Genomic DNA, 22510 nt, shown 5'->3' with positions numbered 1-22510 from the left:
GACAAAGAAAAGCAAACCTCAGTAGCTAGTACAATCTTGAGAACGAAAGAAACAAAAGCAGACCTTTGCTCTCACTCTGCTCCGTGCTCGCATCAAAAAACACACTTAAGCACTGAATCTGTAACGGCACCGAAGGTTCCGAGAACATAAACGTCTTTTAAAAGTTATGGTCAACAACAAGAACAAGAACAAGAAAAGCAACATCACCACCTCTCTTATTTATAATAACCTCCACAAAAGAAACAGAGAGATGAGGATCCTCTCGTATCTGGATGAAACAAAAACCACCACACAAAGTGAGGTTCAGCACAAAAACAAGCAAAGAAAGAAAGTACCTACATCGCTTGTAACGTCACATCTTCCTACGAGTTAGGCAGACACGCAAGTCACTGTTTGGACGATCTCAGCGCTTTAACAGTCATGACGAGCTCCTCCCTCTCCGACTGTATCTCCGCGTATCGCATGCTCATGCTCAGGTATCTCTCTTGCATCTCCTTGAGCTCTGCCTCGAGGAACAGTGTCTGCTTTTTGAAGCTCACGAGGTTGGCTATGATTCCCTCAACTTCACTCGTACCTTGAGCAGCAGCACCCGAGACGCTCTTGGCAAAGACGCTGCATCCATCCAGAGCAGACAATTGGAGCAGCCAATCGGGAAAACTTGCCTTACCTCTGGAGCTGCAGCTTGTACATGGTGTTGGCCTCCAATGCCTCGGCCAATTCCGTCTCCAGGTACACAAGCCGCTCGAGTGTGTCCCCCCACAGCGAGGCATCTTTGAGTTTCAGAAACTTCTGCTCTAGCTGCTCGTTGTCCTGGAAAAAGAAAAAAAAAAAAAAACAGGACAAATGCTTTCAAGCGAAGGAGAGCAAGAGAAAAAGAATGAATGAACTCGACCTCTTGCAAACGCTGTAATTCAAGCTGCAACAGCTCGTACGCACTCAGCTTCGACGTTAGCTCATGCTCCCGGCGGATTAGCTCTGAATTGTGATTTTGCAAGCGAGTGAGCTGCAGCGACGATCAGATAAATAAATCAGATAAAACCATTACATCTCGACACGTACCTCTCTCTTCAGTTGCTCCAGTCCAGAATCCACTTGTTGACCAGCGAGCTGCTCATTAGCCAGCTCCAGATATTCTATTTTCTTCCAAAGCAACGCTTCCTTCTCTTGAAACTCGAACCTCAAAAGCTCCAAGCCAGGAGAATTTGAAGAAGCTTCCACCTAACGTACAGTACCTCCTGGTTAGAGCACAGAAATTTCATTTTTTAAAACAGGCTTACCTCTTGAGAAGCAACCATCTTCACCAGTGTAGCATGCTTTTCTTGCAACTCGGCGATTGCAAGTTTTAGTTTTCCGTATTCTTCCTTCAAAAGTGCACACTCCAACTCCTTCTCCGCCAGCAGATGTTTATCGCTCTCCACTTGTGATTGAAGATGAGAGATTGTTTTCTCGAGGCTGGCCCTGGCGAGCTTGCATTCTTCCACTTCTGCTAGTGCCTTCATAAGTCCAGATTCATCACGCCGGTTGCCGACTTCGTCTTCAAGGGTCCTCTTGGCAGCTTCCAAATGGACAATCTTTTCACACAACGTAGCCTCCCTTTCTTGTGACTTCTCCAGCGTTGAGCTTAAACAGACAGCTTTCGAATGAAGCTCGGCCTGGAATAGACATTGTTAGCTATGTAAAACGTGCAGTGACTTTAGCTTACCTCCAACGATGCAATCTTTGAACGGAGCTCTATGTCCTGGTCGTCATGTTGTTGTTTCCACTTGCGACGACCATGTTTCATGTCCTGAACTTCGTTACTGTTCTCGGTGCTCCTTTCTGCTGTCTATTTTCCACATAGTTTACGAGGAGAAAATAATAGTGAATAGAAACTAGTACCTCTTGCCCCTGGCTACAATCTGTCTGCGTCGATATTGAAACACTGTTTTCTCTTTGTTCGCACAGCTTCCTCGTAATGTCATCCTACACGCAATGCACTCACGTGAGCATGGATAAACTAAGTTGTCGTAGTTGTACCTCCAGCTGCGCGATTGTTCTCTGAAGGTTCCTTACTTCGACTAGCTGGATACGAACCTCTTCTTCTTTTTCCTCACTCAGCGTCGATAATCTGCTTTCCATGGCTTTATATTCCCTCCTTAAATGCCAGCTTTCTTCCTCTGTTCGCTTCTTTGCCTCCGTCTGCGTCTTGAGGCTCTCCTCAAGCTCGGAATTCAGGCACTTGCATTTTGCGAGCTCGGAAACGACCGCATCAAAGGAAATCGTCGTCTGCTTATAAGCTTCCTCCAGGTGCCCAAGAGTTTCCGATATCACTGATTCCTTGGCTTGGAAGCCTTGATGTGCCGACTTCCAGTGAAGTTCTAAACAGGAGGTCTTGCTCTGTAAATCAAAACATAAAAATAAAATCAGATCGTTACATCTATAGTAAAAGAAGGTGAACATACCTCTATCATTTCCTGCAAGCTTAGAAGCTTACAATCCAAATTGCTGCATTCGAGCAACTTGCATTTTAAATCTTCAATCTCGCCTGTAAGTCGCATGCACTTATTCGCAGTGTCTTCTCGGTGATCACGTTCAGCTCGCAGTTTCTTTTCAGCACTTGCAACCTCCTCTTTCAGGCTGATAATCAACGTCTTGTACTGCTCAAGTTCGGCTTCCAGATTCGTCAGCGTCAGCTCTGTAGAAACATTTTGTCCCGTGAGGCCTGCGACCTCCATCTGAAGCTTGTTCACCTGCCCGTCCAACGATGTTTTCTCTGTTCGGAGCCCGATCAACGTTTTCGTGGTACTTTCCAAGTCGGCCTTCAACACCTCAAGCTCCAGGAGAATTTCTTGTTCCTCTGTTCTTGTGGACGCCTCCAGTCGTCCAACCTTTTCCTGCATTTCTGCGAGCTTTCTCTGCCATTCTTCTTTGTCCTTGCAATGCTGAGTAGTTTTTCTCTCCAGCACCTCCTCCAAGCTTCTGTTTTCGGACACAAGAGCCTTCAACGCCTCCTCGGTCGTTGCCAGTTGAGACTTGGTCCGTCCAACACCTTGCAAGTGTTCAAACTGCTCCTGCAACTCCTCCAACGTTGATTGCCATTGAACACTCTCAGCTTCGAGACTTTGAATTTCCGCCTTAAAAGCTTCTCTCTCCCGAATCATGGCCGCGTTTTGCTCCTTCAGCCGTCGTAACTCGTCTCTTAGATATGCGATCTCGCATGAATTCTCCTCGAGCGCCACCCTTAAGAAACCTTGCGATCTTTTCTCTTCTTGCTCCTGTTGCAGCTTACTCAGTAGCACTTCAAGCTCTCGATTGCAAGTTTCGATCCGCTGGTCCGACTCCTTCGAAAGCTGGCCAAACTGCTCGTCCAGGAACGCGATGCTACCCAATGTTTTCTCGTATTCTTTCACCAGCCTATCTTCCAGCGAGCCGCATGTGAACTGAAGTTCTTGAAGGCGACCTTCCGAGTGCCGTGCCATTTGAGCAAGCGAACTGAACGATATCCTCAGCTCCTTGACATGAGAGATGAACTTGCAGTCGCCCTCCTCTTGGTACTCAGCCCTGCCGACGTTGCATGTAACAGCCTGTAGCTTCTCGCATAAGTCACGAACGAGGTTTTCAGCCACGCTTCTTTCGAGGGCGTAGGCCTCCTTTTCCCCTTCCAAGCGCTTCAAGTGTGCTTCGAGCTCTGTCACTCTTTGTAAAAGAGCCTCCGAGTCTTGCAATTCTCTCCTACTCTCTTCGTGCGCATCTTGGACCAAAACTTCCAGCCGCTGTTTCTCAGCTTTTGTTGCTTCCAAAACCGACTCAAGCTGTTCGTTGGATTCCTGCATGCTGTTCAGTTCCTGGGAAAAGTTCACTAGTTTAGCTTCCAGCTGGTCCATCCTGATCTCCCTGGCCTCTACCTGGTCCATATAGCTCCTTAGCATGCCGTCAACTTTGCCCTTCTCCACCGTAAGTTCCACAACCTTTGAATCCAAGACCTCCAGCTCCACAGCCTTCTTCTCCAGCTCTTCTTGAAGCCTGAGAACTTCACCAGGATCCACAAGCTCCACGTTGTTTGTCAATGGCATCTCATCCTCTTCGAGTGATGATCCATTGTCGTCATGCTGGCGAGCTTCAAGTTCGTCCTCTGAGTTTCGCCTGTTGATCATAAGTAGCGAAAAAGAACGTCTCAGCTCCTTCATATGGCACATGAAGTCCAACTTTTCCTTCTCGTCGGAATCACTTTGTGAGCCGGACACGATGCTTTTCACCCGTTTGCACAGATCCCTTGCGAGATTTTCTCCCACGCATCGTTCCAGCAGGTAGTCCTCTCTTTCCATTTCCAGGCGTTGCACTTGGTCCTCGAGCTCTGCCACTCTTTGCGAAAGGGATTCAGTGCTCTCAGCATCTTCGACCATCTGTTCCAAGTGTTCTTTCTCTGTTTTCGCGGCGCCTAGGAGCGATTCAAGCTGCTCGTTGGACTTCTGCACGTGTTCCAGCTCCTGTACGAACTCTAGTAACTGTGACTCCAACTGATCGATTTTCAGCTGCCTGGACACTTCCTGTTCTCGGTGCATCTTTGATAAGTTCTCGAGCTCCATGATCTTCGCGTTCAAAGTTTTTACTTCTTCTGACTCACCATCGGTCGTCGACTTGCCTCTGTTTGTGATTTCGCTGGCTCCTGTGGTACTATCTTTCTGGAGCTCAGCGATAAGATCTTCAGAGCCTTGTACCAGGGCCTTCAAATCGAAAAGAAGCTGTTCCTTCACGGACGCATAGCAGTCGCCAACTTGTGTGTGCCTGTTAAGTTCGTCCAGCACGACCTTCATGTTGCTCAAGTCCTCCGAAACTGCCGAAATAAACATCTTAAGCCTTGGAGTCTCGTCATCCATATGCTGATCATTGTTCCTGCTGAGGTCGAGGATCTTGTCTATATTCTTCGTCTCGGCTGCATAGCTGTACTCGCTGTATCTCTCCTCCCCTTCAAGCGTTGCATCGCCCTCTGCGCAAGGATTGTTGTACACTTTGCACTTCAGCAAGCGCTCTGTGTCTCTGGTGTGCTCTTCCAACGAGTCTTCCAAGTCACGGACAACCAAAAGCAGCTCCATATTAGACTTCCGCAGATTCTGGAGCTGAATGTTCAAGCTGGTATTCTTGTCTCTCTCCAACCCCAGCTCCTCCTTGAGCTCGTCAATGATGTATATGTGTTCCTTGCAGTCAGATCTCTTCGTAAGCTCGGCACTCCGGTTCTTTAAATCCTCCAGCTCTGAGTGGAGAACATTCCGTTCCGCCAAGTAAGACGATCTGTCAATATCCGCATCCATCTTTAAGTTCGCAAGCTCCTGCTTCTGAGCCGCTAAATCCTTCTTCAACGCCTCCGCTATGTTTTTCCAGTTTTCTAGTTCCCTCCCGGAATCCTTGCGTGTCGGATGATCTCTATCCCGTGGCGGCGGGGTGACAGCCCTTGCAGGAGAAGACAGAGAGATATACGAAATGGCTATCATCCCTGACTTCTTCTCTGCATTTTGAGTGGGAGATGACGGTAGTACGCGGCTGCACTCGCCCGTTGCACTGGAGGCCACTGGTGACTGGGTTCCCACACTGAACTGCAGATTTTTAAGGAAACAACACAACTTAAGATCTTCAAAGTACTAAAGAAAAGAAGCGTTGCGTACCGTCCGACAAAGATAATGAGCGGGGCTGTTTGTGCATGGTAACGACGTTCCACATGCAGAATACATTTCTGTTTCGGTATCGGAAACATGTCCAGAGTGAATCCATGAAAGCGGCTTATTTATGGATTTAGGAGTCAAGCACTGTATTTTAATCTGCAGCCAACAAGCGCCCTTCGTGAGAAGAGTTCTTTTGCGGGATCTAGCAACTTACATGTAAAAGAGTGCCTGCATAGCAGAACCGCAAGGGTAAAGTTACTGACGTTGGGGAAGCGGCGGTGACATACTCGGTTATATTGATAATGACTTCTCCCAGAACACAAGAGCGAGAAAACCCCTGCAACATCAAGTACCAGTGAGAACGTCTAAGAAAAGCAAAGGAATTACCTTGGCCACGACGAACTTGTATAGTTTCTCGTCATACATATGCGTCTTCATGTCCAGTATAAGCTTGGCAGTTTCCAAAACTGCATCTGGCCAATGACACTGACCATTTCGAACAGAAGCTTTGCGAGTTTTCCCAGTCACTTTTCCAGAATCCAAGGAGACAAGGGACACAGCCAGCTTATCCCATGCCGTATGAATCTACAATAGACATGAGAAATTCACGAAGAGCGGAAACAAAAGACTTACCTGCGTCGCGTGAAAATGGATACTAAAGTCCACTTTCTCCTTGACCTTCTTGGACGCCCTCCTAGTGCAATTGAACATCTTCCCCAATAAGTTTCTCTCGAGCTGTCAAGCCTCAGCTCTACGAACTCATACCGCAGCTTCGCATCCTTCTCTAGCGGTACTCGTCGACTCTCACCGTCCTGCATCGTTTCGTGTTGCGAGAACACGAGAGAGAAAAAAAAACTCAGCTCAATCGGAGAGTAAGAAACACCACAACACCTCCTAGCTATGTTTCCTAGAATCAAAGCACACAACCAACGTACAACCTACCAGGAGAAGAGATGCCAATGCAGCCTTCCAAAAGATTTTCCTTTCTCACCAACCAGCCAGCCTTTTCTCGGTCCCAACTTCCAACCAGAGATCTGCAAAGGCGAAAAAGCAAGAGCTCCTCAATTTAATCTCAAGAGCACCAGTCCTTGCCTGTCAATGCCACAAACACGAGATGAATTGCTTGCATTCGACTCCAAAATCCACGAGGCTAGGGCGCACCTGGATCCGACCACAATGCCTCTGCGCCACATTGAAGCTCTTTGGCCGCGTCCTCCGCCAGCGCCAACAAGGCGCCACAGCTTTGCAGTGGTGGAGCAATCGCAGTGCCATTGAAGGGCCGCGGGGCGCTTTCACTCTCTGGCACATCGCGCAGGCAACGATGAAAACCCTACTTACAGTAGAGAGGGCGGGGAATGCATGGAAATGAAATAAAAGCCCTCATTCAATCGTCACTCAGGGCCATTGATTCTTAACTCCTTCCTCGTGGACCATTGATTCTCACCTGGTCTGGCAGAACAGAAAATATTTTATGACTAGTATTGCATAACTAGAGCAGAATGTTGGGTGGTTAACAAAGCTAGGCTTGGAATTTAAAACAAATCATAAACTATTATGATTTGTGATTTGGAGCCATTTGGATGATTTATGATTTGGAGCCATTCGCAAGTGCGAATGGCTCCATTCACACTTGCGCTTTATATAAAAATATTTTAAAATGTGTATTTTGATTTTTGTGATTGTTGCATTAGTAATTTTTAGGTTGTTTTAAGATTTAAGTCCCACCTGCAAAAGTTTTTGTGGTAAAAATTTAACGTAAAACACTAGTGACTTCACACCTGACTTACTTTAAAATGTCTTCAAAAGAGCATTTGAATATGTCCAAGATTCAAGAAATCGGCATCTCCACGGCCTTAGCCCCAAGGCAGCCTACCTCCTCGAGCGACAGCTGGACCTAGTGCTCGTCTTCCAGCCCCAAATGCTCCTCCACCACAGTTGCTCTTCACTAGATGCCACTGCCCCAAACCCACACCATCTCCTCGTCAAAGCCTACAGCTCCTCCTTCCCCAAAATCAGCTACTCCTCCTTCCTCCACCAAATCCCCAACATGATCTAACCCTAGGGCAATGATTGCTGTTGGCTCCCCCACCATAAAATGCCTAACCTCATGGCAGCTTGCGGCAAAAAACTGAAATGCCCTAATCAGGGCACTGGAATCTTCAAGGAATCATAGAGATTCCTTTTAAAAATATTTTAAGTTTAAAAGAACCCCCCCCCCCCCACCCATCTTTTAAAATCAGTCTGAATGTTTTAAAAAGTGAAAACATTGTGTTAAAGTTAACACTATGTGCGAATCAAAATGTTTAAAAAAAATATCCTAAATTTTAATGTAAAGTAATTTACTTTATTTTAAAACATAGTGCGAATGTATTCATCACTTAAATTTAACACATTTCAAGAATAAAGAGCAAGTGCGAATGGCTCCACTTGACATTTCGCTGGATCTTTCCTCACCCAATGTCCTGTCCATGATTATTATGTCCTGTCCACTTGGCCATGGAGTCTTGCAGCTCCTATTAGCCTTGGGACTAAGCTGGAACACAAAACAGAAAAGTCAAGCTAAACATTGAAACTTACATCCTCACTCCAATCTATGCCTCAGTACTCCTTGGTAACCCTAGAATTGACAGTGCATTTCCGAGAGTGTAGTTTACTTGAAGATTAAATTTAGGTTTAATCCACAGTTTTCTTACAGCTCACGACACTAGTCTGAACACATTTCAGGAGTAGATGTTTGGTCCCAAGACATTTCCAGATGTTGTTGCTGTAAGAGAATGGAACACACCTTTGTTCACTTGGTTCTATATGTTACTTTGAAAGGAGCTTTATTCGTGAACAATTAACAATCTCCAAGCCCACAATAGGTTTGAGATGGTTTAGCATTCATATGGTGAGATGAAATATTTGGGAAACAAGGATGCATTAATGATTAACATTGCTTGAAGTAATAAGTGGAGGATAAATCAAATGTAGCTCCAAAAAGTATTGATGATTAGTTTGAAGTTACTTATAACTTTTCTATCGATTTCTAGTTATAAATATAATATAGGGGGCTTATCTAAAACTTCACAGGGCTTTTATACAAAATTGGGGCCTTTTGGTTTGATTAAGCAAGCTTGTAAAAGGTTTTAGAATATATCTAAAATATACTTGTATATTCTGGGATATTTTACCAATCTAATGGATCACTTTAAGAAGAGAGTTTGGCTTTTATTCTCTGCTAAAACTCTTATCCCATCCAAATGAGTTATGGTGTTTTTGCTACTAAATTCTGAACAAGCTAATGAATTTAAGAAATTCTAGATTTTGGTCACAAAACTCAGCACATGGCTGTGGATGGTCATATAACAGACCATAAATAGTCCTCATGTAATCTTGTATTTATAATTTATAAATATGTTTATAATTTATTAAACACTTCTTAGTGTATTTTAGTTTATTCTACCATGTAATAGTTGATATATAAGAAGATTAATCTTGTGCTTATAAATTAATTAATAAATTATTATTAATTATAATTAATTAATCATTTAGATTAATAAATAATAAGCACTACTGTTTTCAATGCAGAAAAAATTATTTACAATTAAGTTAAATATAAAAAATTTGAAGGCCTTTGATAATTTTCTCTGATTTAAAGCATAGACTCTGTTTATATCTATTCTCTCTTCCCAACAATCACAATTGTTATTGCATCTCTAGGTTTAAATGATGTTCTCAATGATAGTTAAGCTCAACCTAGAATGGAAGGGAAAGCGAAAGTTTGTGTTAAAAATTCACTTCATTTATAATTTACTTTAACTTAATCATTTTTTGTTTGAACTATGCATTGTCCAAGAACTTCAACTTCATGAAGTAAAAGTGGAGGCATTGTAAACTTTGTCCTAACAAGTTTTTGTGTTAACATGTTTTATCTTTCAGACATGGATTTTGTAAGAGTATTTTTGAAAGTAATTAATCTTTCAGTCTCAAAGGATGTGATAAAAAGGTTTGAGTTCCCATTTATGGTGCACGAAATTTATGATACTATAGATTTCTAAGTTGGTGAGGTTAGCTCTTAGAAACATATTCATCTTTGGGACCCCAAGGCTTTGTCAACTAATCATTATTTGCTAAGCAATTTTTAGGTGCTATGGTTTGAAAAAAAATCAGGATGACGTATTGGCATCCAATAGCATGGCAACACACCTTTGTTTGCTATTGGATGAGGCAAGAGAAGACAGAAGTGTGCACTCCTTATTCAACCCTTTGGTTTGGGTTAAAGTAGCATTGCTAGGGGAATGTGAGCAGGTCATGTGATAAAAATCAAGGGGAGATTAGTAGATTAGCAAACCTTGGTGGAGAGAAGCTAACACAACTAAGGGTGTTTCAGCTTCTAGTTTTGTGTGAATTGGTTAGAGAATCATTGGGGAACAGGTACAAGGATGCAAGCAAGTGAATTACTTTCTTTCAAATGGAGAAGCGATGCTAAAATACATGATGTGCTCATAAATGTCTGATGAGAAGTCCTTTTTATTTCTTAATTGTTTTAAACAACATTTATTCTGGCATAGGGTCTTATAGGAGAACTAGAGCAAGTATAGTAGACTTTTCTTTGGTAAAATCATTGAATGTTTTATTTCAACATTTTTGTTTTTCGAAAGGTGGATTTTGAGATAGAAAGAACAAGAACAATCTGAGCTCTCAACTTTCTGGATTTGTCATCAGTAGAGCTTGACACATTCTAAAGAAACTATAAAAAACTAATATAAGTCAAGATTGTGAATATATTATATAAATATCTATTAGTGGACATCAATTTTTTCTAACAAGCACCACTAGAGTGGAAGGAGAGGAGATCTAACAGGTGTTGAATAAATGGCTTTGTCAACTAGTAAGCATTTGTTGGGTATATTCTAGTTTGAATTCCTTAATGTTAGACTTCGTCTAATCCAAATTAATTTCATGATATACTAGAATCTAGAAACTTATTTTTTATATGTCATGTTTCTGTATGTCATAAGGTTAAAAGTATCATATACAGTTTATAATTTTTATTACAGATATTATTAAAATTTGTGATCTTATAAGTTTATTAGCTGTGTTCATCAAAAAAGTCTCTCTTTGCCTAAGTTTTTCACAATCAGAGAAGTTTTACTATGGCTGATTTAGTAGATTCATCAAAAATTGAATGTAAGGGGGAACAAGATGTGACTACTATTGTGTCACAGCAGGATGATGATATTAGATTTATCAGTAATAATCTTTTATCTAATTATAAAGAAGATCTTCTAAAACATCAAGAAGAATTAATAACCACTAGAAAAAGAATCATCAGAACAAATGCAACATGCTTTAGAAGCTTTGGAGTCTTTTGACTTCTTTAATTGAAGGTGACATAAAACCAACCAAACTCATTTTGTGGGCTTTGTTGCTCACACTATTGTAGTTGAACCAATTTCAATTCTTCATAATGCATGGCAAGCACTTTTTGGCCCTTATGTAGACAAGTGGCTAGCTGCTATGCAAAATAAGATGCAATCTCATGAGAAGAAGGGCACCTTTATCAAAACAGAGCTGCCAACTGATGGTCATTTGATTGACACCTATTGGGTGTTCTCAGTTTTTTACAATTAATATTTGAGCATGAAGGAATTCAAGGCATGTTAAGTGGCACAAGGTTTCACTCAGGTGGCTAGATTGGATTTCATAGAGACTTACTCTTTAGTTATGAAGCTAGCTTTTATTTGCATGATCATGACGCTTATAGCTGCTTGGAACCTCAAACTTCACCAAATGGATGTGCAAACAGCCTTTTTGAACAACAAACTTGAGGAGGACATCTACATTGGCTTTGTGGAGCTAGGTACGGAACATCAAGTTTGCAAACTAAAGTGTACCCTCTATGGCTTAAAACAGAGTCTTTAAGCTTGGTATAAGCGGATTGATACTTTCTTCTGCTCCCTTGGCTACACGAAAGGTGCTGCTGATGGAAATGTGCACCCCTATTTAGTGGCCAAGCTGTTTGTGATTGTCGCACTTTATGTTGACAATTGCATAATGGCTGCTAATGCTCTAGCTATGCTGCTCACTCTCAAGTCCAAGCTCTTTGCTGAGTTTGAGATGATTGATTTGGGTGAAGTTCACTTCTACCTCAGTATTCAAGTATTTTGTGATCGTCAAGTAAGCACAATTTCACTTTCACATGCACACTATGTGAGAGAAGTGCTCAGCCAGTTCAATCTGACTGATTGCAAATATGTGCCAACACCTATTGAGCTAGGCACCAAGCTCTTTGTTGTTTCCTCTCCATCATCCACAAGTGATCGTGAAGCAATGAGTGGTGTGCCTTATCAGCAAGCTATCGGGAGCCTGGTTTATTTGGCCGTTGCTACAAGGCCTGATATAGCTCATGTTTTTAGAAAATCCTGGCCCCAAGCATTGGATGAAGCGCATCTTGTGCTATCTTCAAGGCACACATGACTTTGCTCTAAGGTACAAGGCTTCTGCAAATTCTACAGTGCTTGGCTTTTGCAATGCAGATTATGGTGGTGATTTGGACACCCGACAATCCACTACTGGCTATGCATTCATGCTCTATGGTGCTTCAGTTAGTTGGTCTAGTCGTAGGCAATGTCTTCCACAGAGGCTGAATTCATCACTATTTGAAGCTGCTAAAGAAGCCCTTTGGTTGCAACACCTATCCAAGGATCTGCTGTGTGAGGGGGATGGTCCACTCCTCCTCTATTTAGATAATCAGAGTGCACTGGCTCTGACCAAGGAAGATCGTTACCATGCCAGGAGCAAGCATATGGACATTCGCTACTACAAGATATGAGAGCTGGTTGAGAACAAGCATCGAGTTCAGGGATGTCTTCATGACGGATACAATTAACTATAACTATATGCGTACTCTGGACTGTAATGTATGGTTTGAAATTTAATGAGTTGTCATGCACCAAAAAAAACTTATGAATCATTGCTGGATAGTATGTTAAAGAGCTTTTGGACCAGGATCAAAGACAAACCCAAAGTATGCGCGTGGGTTGCTTATTGTGACTACCAGTGTCACTTTGTAAAACACTCACCAACCAGGGGTATGAGGAAGATACACCAGCAGATTTGAATATTGATGATGAGGAAATGCTGGAAGTGGAAGAGCTTGGCACTTAGGATTTGTACAATGGCATGGTTATAAATGAGAATCACTAAGCTTAATGTAGAAGTGAAGAGGTATTGGATGGTCATGGTTTCTGAATTGAAGGACCTATATCTTTCTTTTATCCCGCCTAGCAAAGTTGATCACTGTTTATGGAGGCTGCAAAGCCAGGCGCATATGGCACCTATTTTGATGCAGACTTGGTGGCAGCTTTTGCATCTGTTGATCACATAGGATTTCAGGGGAAGTTAAGGAAAAAGTGGAGTTGTACTGAAAGCTGGCACTTAATGGTGAGAAACTAGTCAAGGAGCACCTTTCATAAGAGGTAACAATCTGTCATATTTTGAATGTTTGATAAATAAATTGCTACGTGTTGCATGTAGCAACGCTTGGTTTGCTTAATACTAGTGTTATTATTACTTATTAATCTAATTGATCAAATAAAGTTTATAATTATAAGCATGTTTGTAATTCATATATACAAGATTAATTTTATTGCATATCAACCATTAGATGGTAGAATTAAAAAGAATATACTAGAAAAGGTTTAAGAAAGTTTATAAATTATAAACATGTTTATAAATTATAAATACAAAATTAATCTAAATGAATAACAACCGTTAGATGGTAGAATATCCTAGAATATCCAAGTATATTCTAGGTATATTCAATACCATCCTAGTCCCCCTATAAGTTTGCTTAAGCAAACCAAAAAAATTGTGCAACCTTTTAATCATGTTTTACATAAAAAATATTAAATATTTTGTGAAAATGTTTGACACTAATAAGTTGTGGAATGGAATCAAGCCTTTAAGTTTCATAAGGTTTGTCCACGTGTTGTGGTTCAGCCAGTTGATTTGAAACATTATGCAAAACTTAGTTAAGTTATTTTTTGACTTTTAAAATCCATTTCTTAACCTTCCTCAAACTTTGAAAACAGCACAGTTTTAAGGAGGCTACCAAGTTTCAACTTTTGTTCATGGCCTATTGTAAGCTTATGAAAAAAACTGCTATTGCAGTGGCGGCTGAAGCTAAGGCTGACATTCTACCTAGAATCAAAGCTTTTTTTATTTTCGGCAGCCTAGAATTTGTTTCTTAGCCTTTCTCAAACTTTGAAAACAGCATGGTTTTAAGAAGGCTACCAAGTCTCAGCTTTTGTTCATGACCTATTGTGAGCTTATGAAAAAAGCTACTATTGCAGTGGCGGCTGAAGTTAAGGCTGACATTCTACACGGAATCAAAGCTTGCGAGGGTAAAAGCATTGTGGAGACGCTCATTAGGCCATAGTATTTGATTGAGCCTTTACCAAGAGCACATCTGGATACACCAACACTTGGGACTGCAGCCTTCACTGCGAAGTTTACCTGTAGCTCATAGCTGGAGGTCGAAAACTATCCTGGCACAAATCTCTGTCCGCGGAGTTTGCTGGCGCAGCTCTATGCCAGGGACCTCCGTTTGCATAGTAGTATTTTGGATACAGTGCATCGGGCAGGCTCAAGCAGCTTTCTGGATATGTCTGAGTATTCATCGAAAATGATATCAGAGCAGAGCACCAAACCCCAGTGGACAATTATGTGCAGACTTGTTGGCCACGATTCAAAGTTGAGCGTAATGATAGAGATAGAGCCCGAGATGTTAATGGTAACATTGAGCGGGCTGCAGCGACTGGCCACCCAACTTCCCCGGAAAGCAGAATCGGACCCTCAACTAAGCGTGTAAGAGATAATGCTAGTGACTATGAACAGCAGCATGGCTCCAAGTCTCAAATGCGTCCCAAGGAAACAGTATGATGTAACTAGGCCGTCCATTTTGGCTTTAAAAGTTGTTAAACCACCTCGACAGGTGATGTTGCAAGAAGCTATTGCAATTGTAATGGCACCTCAAGATCCTTCCAGGTATACTCCGTCTCCTGTTTGTATCTTTTCCCGCGTCTGAACGTGGACGCTCCACAGGAATTTCAGAATTTTCCGTTTAACAGATCCTGGCAGAATGAATGTTATCCAACAATGTCCTAAGCGTCATGAAGGCACCAGCGACAAGTGCAGTCACGTATATCTGGATCCGAAAATTAATTTTCAAGTCGATTTGAGATAACACCTTGTCACATAGATTTGCAGCATACTACATTGTACTGTGTAATTTATTGCAGCATTACCGAGATCCTCTAGCATTGGAAGACTCCTAACATCATCTCTCAGCATTGGAACGATTTATGGATTTCTGGATAAGTCCTTTGTATTCTCCACATTAGAAAATACATTTCAAAACACTTACTTTATAGCAGCATTAGCAGCTTTGTACAAGCACATTGGACGGCTAAGATTCAATAAACAGAAGGCGTGCCATGGTATGTCAAAAGTGGCTCTTTCAGTTTCACTCAATCGCGACTGATAGGGTGAGCAAGATGGTAAGAATGCTGGCTGGTCTGCTCTTGGTGCTTTCAGTGATGCCAGCTCTTGCTGCGGATCACGTCGTAAATCTCACGCCCGAGAACTTTATAAAACTGGTAGGGCAGGATCGAGGAGCTCTTGTCGAGTTCTTCATTAACAGGTAGCTCCCCCATTCAATTGTCACAACCTGATCGATTGCTTTGTTCCGACTTAGTTGCGCAGTTGTGGAGCTTGTAAGAAGCTTGAACCTGAATATGAGAAGGTTGGTTTGGCATTCAGGAAAGTCAAGAAGACCGTGCTGATAGCCCATGTAAGAACCGCAGTGTCGAGTTCTTTGTGATGGCTCATTCCGATTCACAGGTGAATTGCGAATACCATCCTTTAGTGTGTGGGTATTGTAACATCAGCAACTACCCAACAATCGAGTGGTTCCCGAAAGGATCAATGACTGCCAAAATGTAAGTTCCTGCTGGTCGATTTTCAAGTAGCTCTGAGGTTACCATGGTTGCGTTGTTTAGTTATTCCGGAACTCCAACTAGCAGAGGCCTGAGGAAGTTCGTAAATGCACAAGCGAAAAACCACAACAAGAAGGATCTGTATTGAATTCCCACAAGTTCAAACAAGAATATCCGTACTTATCCTTGAACATTTCTATCTTTCAATCGAACGGCTGACAATTAGCACGGATCAGAGTTGTTACGTCCTAACATCCAACCAGTGTATGCCATTTGGGATTGGGGACAACCGGATGCGGGCTTCTTGACGGCTGGATCTCATCCTACGATCTGCGAAAATGGAGAGAATGTTGGCGGTTTTGCTGCTGGCGTTTTTGGAGCTTTTGCTGCAGAATCTGATGTCGTTGTGCTTACACCTGACAATTTTGAGCAAGTAGTACGGCAGGGTCGAGGAGCTCTTGTTGAGTTCTACGCTCCCTGGTAACCAAGCATTGCATTGCAGCTGGATCTAGTCTTCTGGAGGCGATTTTAATCTGGTCTCTGAAATTCCAGGTGCGGGCACTGTAAGAAGCTAGCTCCTGAGTACGAGAAGGTCGGATCGGCTTTCAAGAAAGTGAAGAACGTAGTGATAAGCAAGGTAACCTTTTTATGAAAACTTCAGTACCTCTGTGCTCATAGTTTAGTTCGGCAGGTGGATTGTGATGAACACAAGTCCCTATGCCAATCCCCCTCGGAAACCACTTGGATAACCGCTCACATGGCTCCGGTAAGTCAGTCTGATGCATGCTATCAGTGATACTAAAACATTGATTTTGTTCTGGAAGGTTTATGAGGAGGTTGCAACCGCGTTCAAAGGTGAGAAGGGTGTGGTCATAGCGAAGCTAGATGCAGATGCTCACAAGGATCTGGCGTCCAAGTAAGCTTTTTCAGTGTCTTATGTATAGTTGATTGTAACCTCTGCCTATCTTTCAGATATGATATTAGTGGCTATCCCACAGTAAAGTTCTTCCTGAAATCCAACAAAGATGGAGAGGATTGTGATGGGCGTTCACTAGAGGAACTCGTGGAGTTCCTGAACGAAAAATGTGGTACTTACCGTGACACAAAAGGCCATCTTACAGAGAAGGTACGCTCTACTTTCGTTGCTTGCATGCAGCTCACAATATTACAGGCCGGCAAAGTGGCGAGTATCGAAATCATTGTCGAAGAGTTCGTAGCTGCTTTGCCAGAGAAGCGTGAGGCAGTGGCAAAGCGGATCGAGGAGGCCATTGAGAAACTGGAGGGTACTGCCGTGGGGTAAGCTTCGTATTTGGAATGCTGTGGTGATTGTTGCAATATATAATTTCTCGACTTCGCAGATACGGGAAGATCTACGCGAAAATCCCCAAGCATCACCCCATTGAATTTATCAGAATTTTTTGGATTGTTAGCAAATACACCTTTGCATTTTACAGGCACTGCCAGGGCCTCCAAAGAAGAAATATGCCCCATTCATAGCCGAGACACTAGTAGCAGTATAGCAATTTAGGTGTTTCAGCTTCTCTTTTCATCCCAATTGTTGGCTGCATCGCACCACTAGAATCCAGGTACTGTATTCTTCTCTGGTATGCAAATTACCATATCCCTGGGATGGAAATTCTCCACTTCCCATATCAGTCTTTGTGTGTCTTGCTCCGTTTTCTTTATCATAGTAACTTCCAAAGTGTCATTCTGTAGAAATTAGAATAGATTTACCCGTCAATTTTGTAACCACCAATTCTTTGAGCCATCGTCCTGAAAAATTCAGCCAAGGCTTAAGCAACAAATACATACTAGGAGGAACATTTTCGAGCGTATCCACTCCAGACTCTACACAATATATGAGATAACCTTACGTGTTTTCCAGGTCTAGAGTCTGTACAGGTTATAGCATCCAGTATTTATGTAGCCATCGGCCTGCCAAATGTTGACAATTCTTATAAAATGTTTTATTACCAATCTGATTTACTGTCCAGTAGACAAAGAGTCGAGGCCCACTTCCTCAAGGTTCAGTATAGAAACACTTGAATTTCCACATACCTGCCATCCTGCTTCAATTTTGTTCACTGGGCCTAATTTGTTTGAGGTGATCCACAACTGCGCTAGACTGAACTCGGAAGTTTGTTCCACATATGGCTCCCAATCATTTCTAGTTGTTTCCATCTCTTTAAAGTTGCCGTTCAACTCGTTGCAGATCATGCAAAGTATCGTCAACTCTTGAGAGTTTTGCTCAGATCAGGTTCTTCATCAGCCAATGGCACTCGATTTTTTCCATAGGAATGTTTTATGATTAGCTTCCTCACAGAACCAAATCTTGCGGCTATGGTATTCGAAGTTTGCAACACCGGGATTGTGTTTTTCTTGCACGATCCAACTTCTAGACCAAACAGCTGACCGGAATTTTCTGATCGATTGTGCTCTTTTTTGTTCATCATTTGAGGGGCTAAACGAGGAATGCTGCACAACTTACCAGAAGCTGCAGTGTCTGGTTTCTTACAGACAGTTGATTTTTAATTGGGACGCAGAGGATGATGTCTCCATTTGATAACTGCAATTCGGAATCTATGTGTTCACAAGGGTTTGAAAAAAAGGAAACAAACCGTATGATTTGTGAAAAACGGAGGAGTCACGTCTCAGAGAAAATCTCTCATCTCCTCATTGAGATCTGCTGCTGCGTAAGAATGTAAGAAGCATACCATCCGCAGCAATGCTTCTGTTTCTGACATTCTTCGAAGATGACGAAAATAATGAAGGGAGAAACTCTTTGATTTGCAGATCGATGAGGGTCGCAATATCTTCTTCGTAACTTGTGTACTTGGAAATCAAAGAAGACAAAACTGCTCTATCGTCAATCTTTCCCAGCATGGGTCTTCTTGCGACCTCGGATTTCTGACTGTGGAACCCCAGAAACGTTCCGTGCAGGTGATTACCTCAAGCATTCAAGCTATCAAACCAGTCTATACGGAACGTTTCTGAGGTCCATCCATCAACTTTGGCCAAAAGAAGTTAACGTGGAGTGTTGTTAAAATTGCGCCAAGAAATCTGAGGTCGGTGTTTCATGGCAACATATTTTGCCTGATAGCACCACTATCTATATACTTCTATCACCGACCGATTTTCCTTTCTTTTATTTTGATGACGGTTGTCGACCCATCGGTATGCCAACTTCTATTTTGCAACTGCTTTGGCCTATGCGTTTCTCCAAACGGGGTTTTTCTTTGCTAAGCCAACTAAAGGAATCGTTGACAACGTCAACTTGATCCTACGACAATCAAAACAGAATGACAATTGAAAACCCGCTTGATTTACTATATTTTTATTGTTTTTAAGTGGAATGAGTAAATGGAAATGGAATGGGGACCTTATGTTTCATTGCATAAGCAAAAGAATGGAATATTTTGTTTCTTTGAGCTTCCTGATGGGGAACTTTGACGTTTGTACAAATTGCTCAAGAAATCTCTAAAGGATTTTGCGCCAAAGTGATCACTTGGCCATCTTAGAACAAAACCAAGGATTTCTTTGTCACTGGAGGACATTTATTCAAGTCTTGCAAGACCAACTTAAACGAGCTATGTTGCTCCTCAACTTTCTTCTGGCCACCTTTCCAGCATAGCTTGTTGCAATGTTTACAATACTCTTGATATTTCCCACCAGTGTTTGAACCTTGTAAGAACAAGTCTGAAGAATGACAATAACTACAATTCATTTTGTAATTTTCCTTAAGGGTTATTCAATGTAACCCTAATTATATACTGATTTGGACCTTTTGGCTGAAGGAAAAGGCACCCCCTAAGTTAGTTCAATTCTTAAAGTTTTATCTTTATCTTAAATTTTTTAAAAGAGTTCAAGATCTTGTCCCAACTGTTCCAGATCCTAGTGTGTCATTCGCACGAGTGACTCCTCCGAGGGCAAACCTTTGCTGAGAGTGACTCTTTCGACACACAGGCAGGGCAAATCTTTGCTGAGATGGTGAAGAAGGATCTATGAGGCTGTCAGCGCTAGAACCATATACCACACAAGGATTGTACAAGAGAAACACACGAGGTAACAAACATTCAAGAGCTGACAATTTATCACAGATACAATGAGTTTTTTGGAAACAAGTATAAATGTCTGGGAGCTATACGCGGAAAAAACTTCGAAGTTCAGTTTAGCACAATTGTGGATCATTTCGAACAAATCAAGCCCGTTGAACACAATTGAAAGATATGTACACACTTCTCTTTTACTGAACCTTTCTTGAAGATTTATCCTGAATTCTATGGAGGAACAGGACCTCGACTCTTTGTCTACTGGAAGGTAACTCATATGGTCAAAACTTTAGAAAAGCATTGTTATGGCAGGTTGATGGCTGCAAAACTTTAGGCTACTATAATCTCATTTTCAAGCGTATCCAGACTCTGAGAAAACCTTACGATAGCAATTGGGATGAAAAGTGGAGCAAAGGGGGTGCATATTTCTGATTTGGAGGTCCTGGAATTGTGCCTGGACCGCAAGGGTCACTAGGATTTATGATGGAAGCACAGAACTGGGGGCATTCCGAGAAGTGAACTCGGGACCCCTCGCACCCTAAGCGAGAATCATACCACTAGACCAAATGCCCATTAGCAACGTGAATAAGGAATCCACGGTAGAAAATGTGAGAATTTTTTTTTGGCCAAAGAGACTTGACATTAGCGGCATGATTAATTCTCAACATCACATTTGATTGACAAAGCATTGATGGTTAGTTTGGAAACGAGGCTGGACAGACGCGAGTGCCTGAGCCTTATCGCCTCGTGCAAGACACTCTCACAAGCCAAGCTTGTCCACTCTCGAATCGCTTCCGCCTTTGTAAACCTCTACACCACCAGATGAGATTCACGCCATTCGTGAGGACGAACAACTCCGTGGAGACCTTCTACTACCTTGGAATCCAGGGGATCAAGATCGACCAGGAGCTTCTCCCCATCCCGGCCGAGAGATTCGCGATTGCTGCCAATGGAAGCGGCGGGACGATCATCGATTCGGGAACCACTCTCACGTACCTCAATCGCGACGCGTAGCGAGCGGTGGAGAGCGCGTTCCTGGCGAGGATCTCATACCCTAGGGCCGATCCCTTCGACATCCTGGGGATTTGCTACAATGCCACTGGGAGGACCGCCGTGCCATTCCCTGCCCTCGGCATCGTCTTCCAAAACGGAGCCGAGCTGGATCTTCCGCAGGAGAACTATTTCATCCAGCCGGATTCGCAAGAAGCCAAGCACTGCCTCGCGATTCTTCCCACGGATGGCATGTCGATCATCGGGAATTTCCAGCAGCAAAACATCCATTTCCTCTACGATGTCCAGCACCCGCGGCTCGGATTCGCCAACACCGATTGCTCGGCTCTTTGAGCCCTAAAAATGTACATAAATTAGGGTTCTTCGCAAAAATTTAATTTGACCTTGGAAGAAAAGGTAATACCTTTTGGTTAAACTTTACATTTAGGGCTTTGGCTTAAAGAGGAGAGGAGCGCTCATGGTACGTGTTTTCGCCACGAACTTGGTCGATCGATCCGCGGTTTTTTTCTCGCCAGATCCGATTCGTGCTGCTCATCAGCAGGCAGGGAAAGGTGCGATTGACGAAATGGTACTCGCCATACACGCAGAAGGAGCGACTTAAGGTGGCGTGATCTCTCTTGCCTGATCGCTCTCTCCTTAGGGTTTATCGATCCCTGATGTTTGGCATGGATCCAGGCGATTCGCGAGCTCAGCGCGCTCATTCTTCCCAGAGGACCCAAGCTCTGTAATTTTGTCGAGTGGAAGGGACTCAAGGTCGTCTATAAGAGGTACACTGTGATCTCTTTGATCGACAGATCCAATTCTTGGTGGAAATTCTTTCTTCGCTTTCTTTTCGTAGGTATGCGAGCCTCTACTTTTGCATCTGTGTGGATTCTGAGGATAACGAATTGGATGGTCTCGAGGTGATTCATCACTATGTCCAAGTCTTGGACCGCTACTTTGGAAATGTGAGTTTTTCTTGCTTCTCGGGGAGTCTTGATTGGTTTTTTTTTCTCTTCTGTGGGATAGGTTTGCGAGCTAGATCTCATCTTCAACTTCCACAAGGTCCTCTAGCAATGGCCTCTTTTAGACTTGCTGAGTTAGTGTTTTTGACAGGCTTATTTCATACTGGATGAGATTCTAATCGCTGGCGAGCTTCAGGAATCGAGCAAAAAGTCCGTCTCTCGCGTCATCTCGGCTCAGGTGAGTGAAATCAATCGACTGAACCGTTTCTTTTCAGGTATAGTCCTGATATTTCAAAACTCATTCTGTAGGACACTCTGGTAGAGAACGCGAAAGAGCAAGCCAGTTCGCTGAGCAATATGATCGCCCAGGCCACAAAGTGAAACGTATAAATTTTTTAAGCATTCCTTTATATATTCTGCTCACGGCATATCTCCTTTAATGCCATGACTACGCCAACTTTTGCAGGAGCACGAGTTCCAGTATCAGTGAGCTAGCGGCGCAAGATTTCCAATCTGGCACAAAGCCACGGTTCCAGGTGCTCTAGTGACCATAAAATAAATCTTCTTCTTCTTATTAACACGGGCATAAGATTTAGACGTCATTTATAGAGCTTGAACTAGAAGGATCCAATGGATAAAATCCAGGCTTGTAGCTCTTCCCATATTTTACTGTTGATTTTCGTTCCATCCCGTCAAGTTTTGCCTTTTCTAGAGTGTAAGTTCTTCTGGGAGAATCATGGACTGTAAATAAGCTATCATTCTGCAGATCTTTAACATCAATATGCAGATTTGTGGGGAAGCTGCAATTCTTATCGGTCACAAGAATAGCAATTCTGAGAATGGTTCTGCCTGGAAGCTTGAATTTTATTTTTTGTTCCTGCCCAGGT

At 42.7% G+C, this 22510-nt stretch overlaps 3 protein-coding genes and 1 non-coding gene across 6 annotated transcripts; 2 read left to right on the top strand and 2 right to left on the bottom strand.

Moving 5' to 3' along the window:
• Nucleotides 1-136: 136 nt before the first annotated feature.
• On the bottom strand, nt 137-7006 carry LOC9649095 (plectin). Of its 3 annotated transcripts, XR_002990133.1 has the most exons (17): nt 6798-7006; nt 6579-6728; nt 6270-6448; nt 6024-6221; nt 5851-5973; nt 5640-5792; nt 2442-5570; nt 2017-2376; nt 1879-1962; nt 1703-1825; nt 1278-1652; nt 1060-1218; nt 893-1003; nt 668-810; nt 575-612; nt 340-521; nt 137-268 (listed from the first exon to the last, which is right to left on the bottom strand). XR_002990133.1 is itself a non-coding variant. In XM_024658982.1 (16 exons), the coding sequence occupies exons 3-15, from the start codon at nt 6345-6347 to the stop codon at nt 387-389; spliced, it is 5262 nt and encodes a 1753-aa protein (XP_024514750.1). In that variant the 5' UTR covers nt 6348-6448; nt 6579-6728; nt 6798-7004; the 3' UTR covers nt 137-268; nt 340-386. The 3 variants fall into 3 exon arrangements, 2 of the variants coding, with proteins under 2 accessions (XP_024514750.1, XP_024514751.1); XM_024658982.1 differs by having other exon boundaries at nt 340-612; nt 6798-7004; XM_024658983.1 differs by having other exon boundaries at nt 340-612; nt 6579-7004.
• A 5920-nt stretch (nt 7007-12926) lies between these two features.
• On the top strand, nt 12927-17116 carry LOC9649094 (probable protein disulfide-isomerase A6). The gene is made up of 13 exons (XM_024690121.1): nt 12927-13064; nt 13897-14054; nt 14318-14558; nt 15146-15324; nt 15387-15474; nt 15525-15622; nt 15683-15722; nt 15846-16099; nt 16172-16211; nt 16456-16535; nt 16592-16745; nt 16791-16915; nt 16978-17116. The coding sequence occupies exons 1-13, from the start codon at nt 12927-12929 to the stop codon at nt 17114-17116; spliced, it is 1734 nt and encodes a 577-aa protein (XP_024545889.1).
• A 3052-nt stretch (nt 17117-20168) lies between these two features.
• Nucleotides 20169-20240, bottom strand: TRNAP-AGG. The gene has a single exon. It is a non-coding gene; the product is annotated as a tRNA-Pro (tRNA).
• Nucleotides 20241-21083: 843 nt separating this feature from the next.
• On the top strand, nt 21084-22225 carry LOC9648942 (AP-1 complex subunit sigma-1). Its single transcript, XM_002985048.2, has 8 exons — nt 21084-21139; nt 21195-21281; nt 21355-21446; nt 21518-21626; nt 21688-21723; nt 21775-21861; nt 21933-22007; nt 22090-22225. Exons 1-7 carry the CDS (start codon nt 21137-21139, stop codon nt 22002-22004), a joined length of 486 nt encoding a protein of 161 aa, XP_002985094.2. The 5' UTR covers nt 21084-21136; the 3' UTR covers nt 22005-22007; nt 22090-22225.
• Nucleotides 22226-22510: the final 285 nt, after the last annotated feature.

This window comes from Selaginella moellendorffii, unplaced genomic scaffold, assembly GCF_000143415.4.
Source record: "Selaginella moellendorffii unplaced genomic scaffold, v1.0 SELMOscaffold_65, whole genome shotgun sequence".
NCBI classification, from domain to species: domain Eukaryota; kingdom Viridiplantae; phylum Streptophyta; class Lycopodiopsida; order Selaginellales; family Selaginellaceae; genus Selaginella; species Selaginella moellendorffii.
This window is presented reverse-complemented; position numbering and strand designations above follow the sequence as displayed.

What these genes read in the sequence shown, in the direction of transcription:
- LOC9649095 (XM_024658983.1), bottom strand. Translation starts at nt 6,347, where the DNA reads ATGTTCAATTGCACTAGGAGGGCGTCCAAGAAGGTCAAGGAGAAAGTG. An exon ending in CTCATTATCTTTGTCGGACG is followed by an intron (nt 5,571 to 5,639) that starts GTACGCAACGCT and finishes AAAAATCTGCAG; the next exon opens with TTCAGTGTGGGAACCCAGTC. An exon ending in GCTTGCAGGAAATGATAGAG is followed by an intron (nt 2,377 to 2,441) that starts GTATGTTCACCT and finishes TTTGATTTACAG; the next exon opens with AGCAAGACCTCCTGTTTAGA.
- LOC9649094 (XM_024690121.1), top strand. Translation starts at nt 12,927, where the DNA reads ATGGAGGCTGCAAAGCCAGGCGCATATGGCACCTATTTTGATGCAGAC. An exon ending in CTGAAAGCTGGCACTTAATG is followed by an intron (nt 13,065 to 13,896) that starts GTGAGAAACTAG and finishes CTTTGAAAACAG; the next exon opens with CATGGTTTTAAGAAGGCTAC. An exon ending in AAATGCGTCCCAAGGAAACA is followed by an intron (nt 14,559 to 15,145) that starts GTATGATGTAAC and finishes TGGCTCTTTCAG; the next exon opens with TTTCACTCAATCGCGACTGA.
- LOC9648942 (XM_002985048.2), top strand. An exon ending in CGCAGAAGGAGCGACTTAAG is followed by an intron (nt 21,282 to 21,354) that starts GTGGCGTGATCT and finishes GCATGGATCCAG; the next exon opens with GCGATTCGCGAGCTCAGCGC. An exon ending in TCATCTTCAACTTCCACAAG is followed by an intron (nt 21,724 to 21,774) that starts GTCCTCTAGCAA and finishes TGTTTTTGACAG; the next exon opens with GCTTATTTCATACTGGATGA.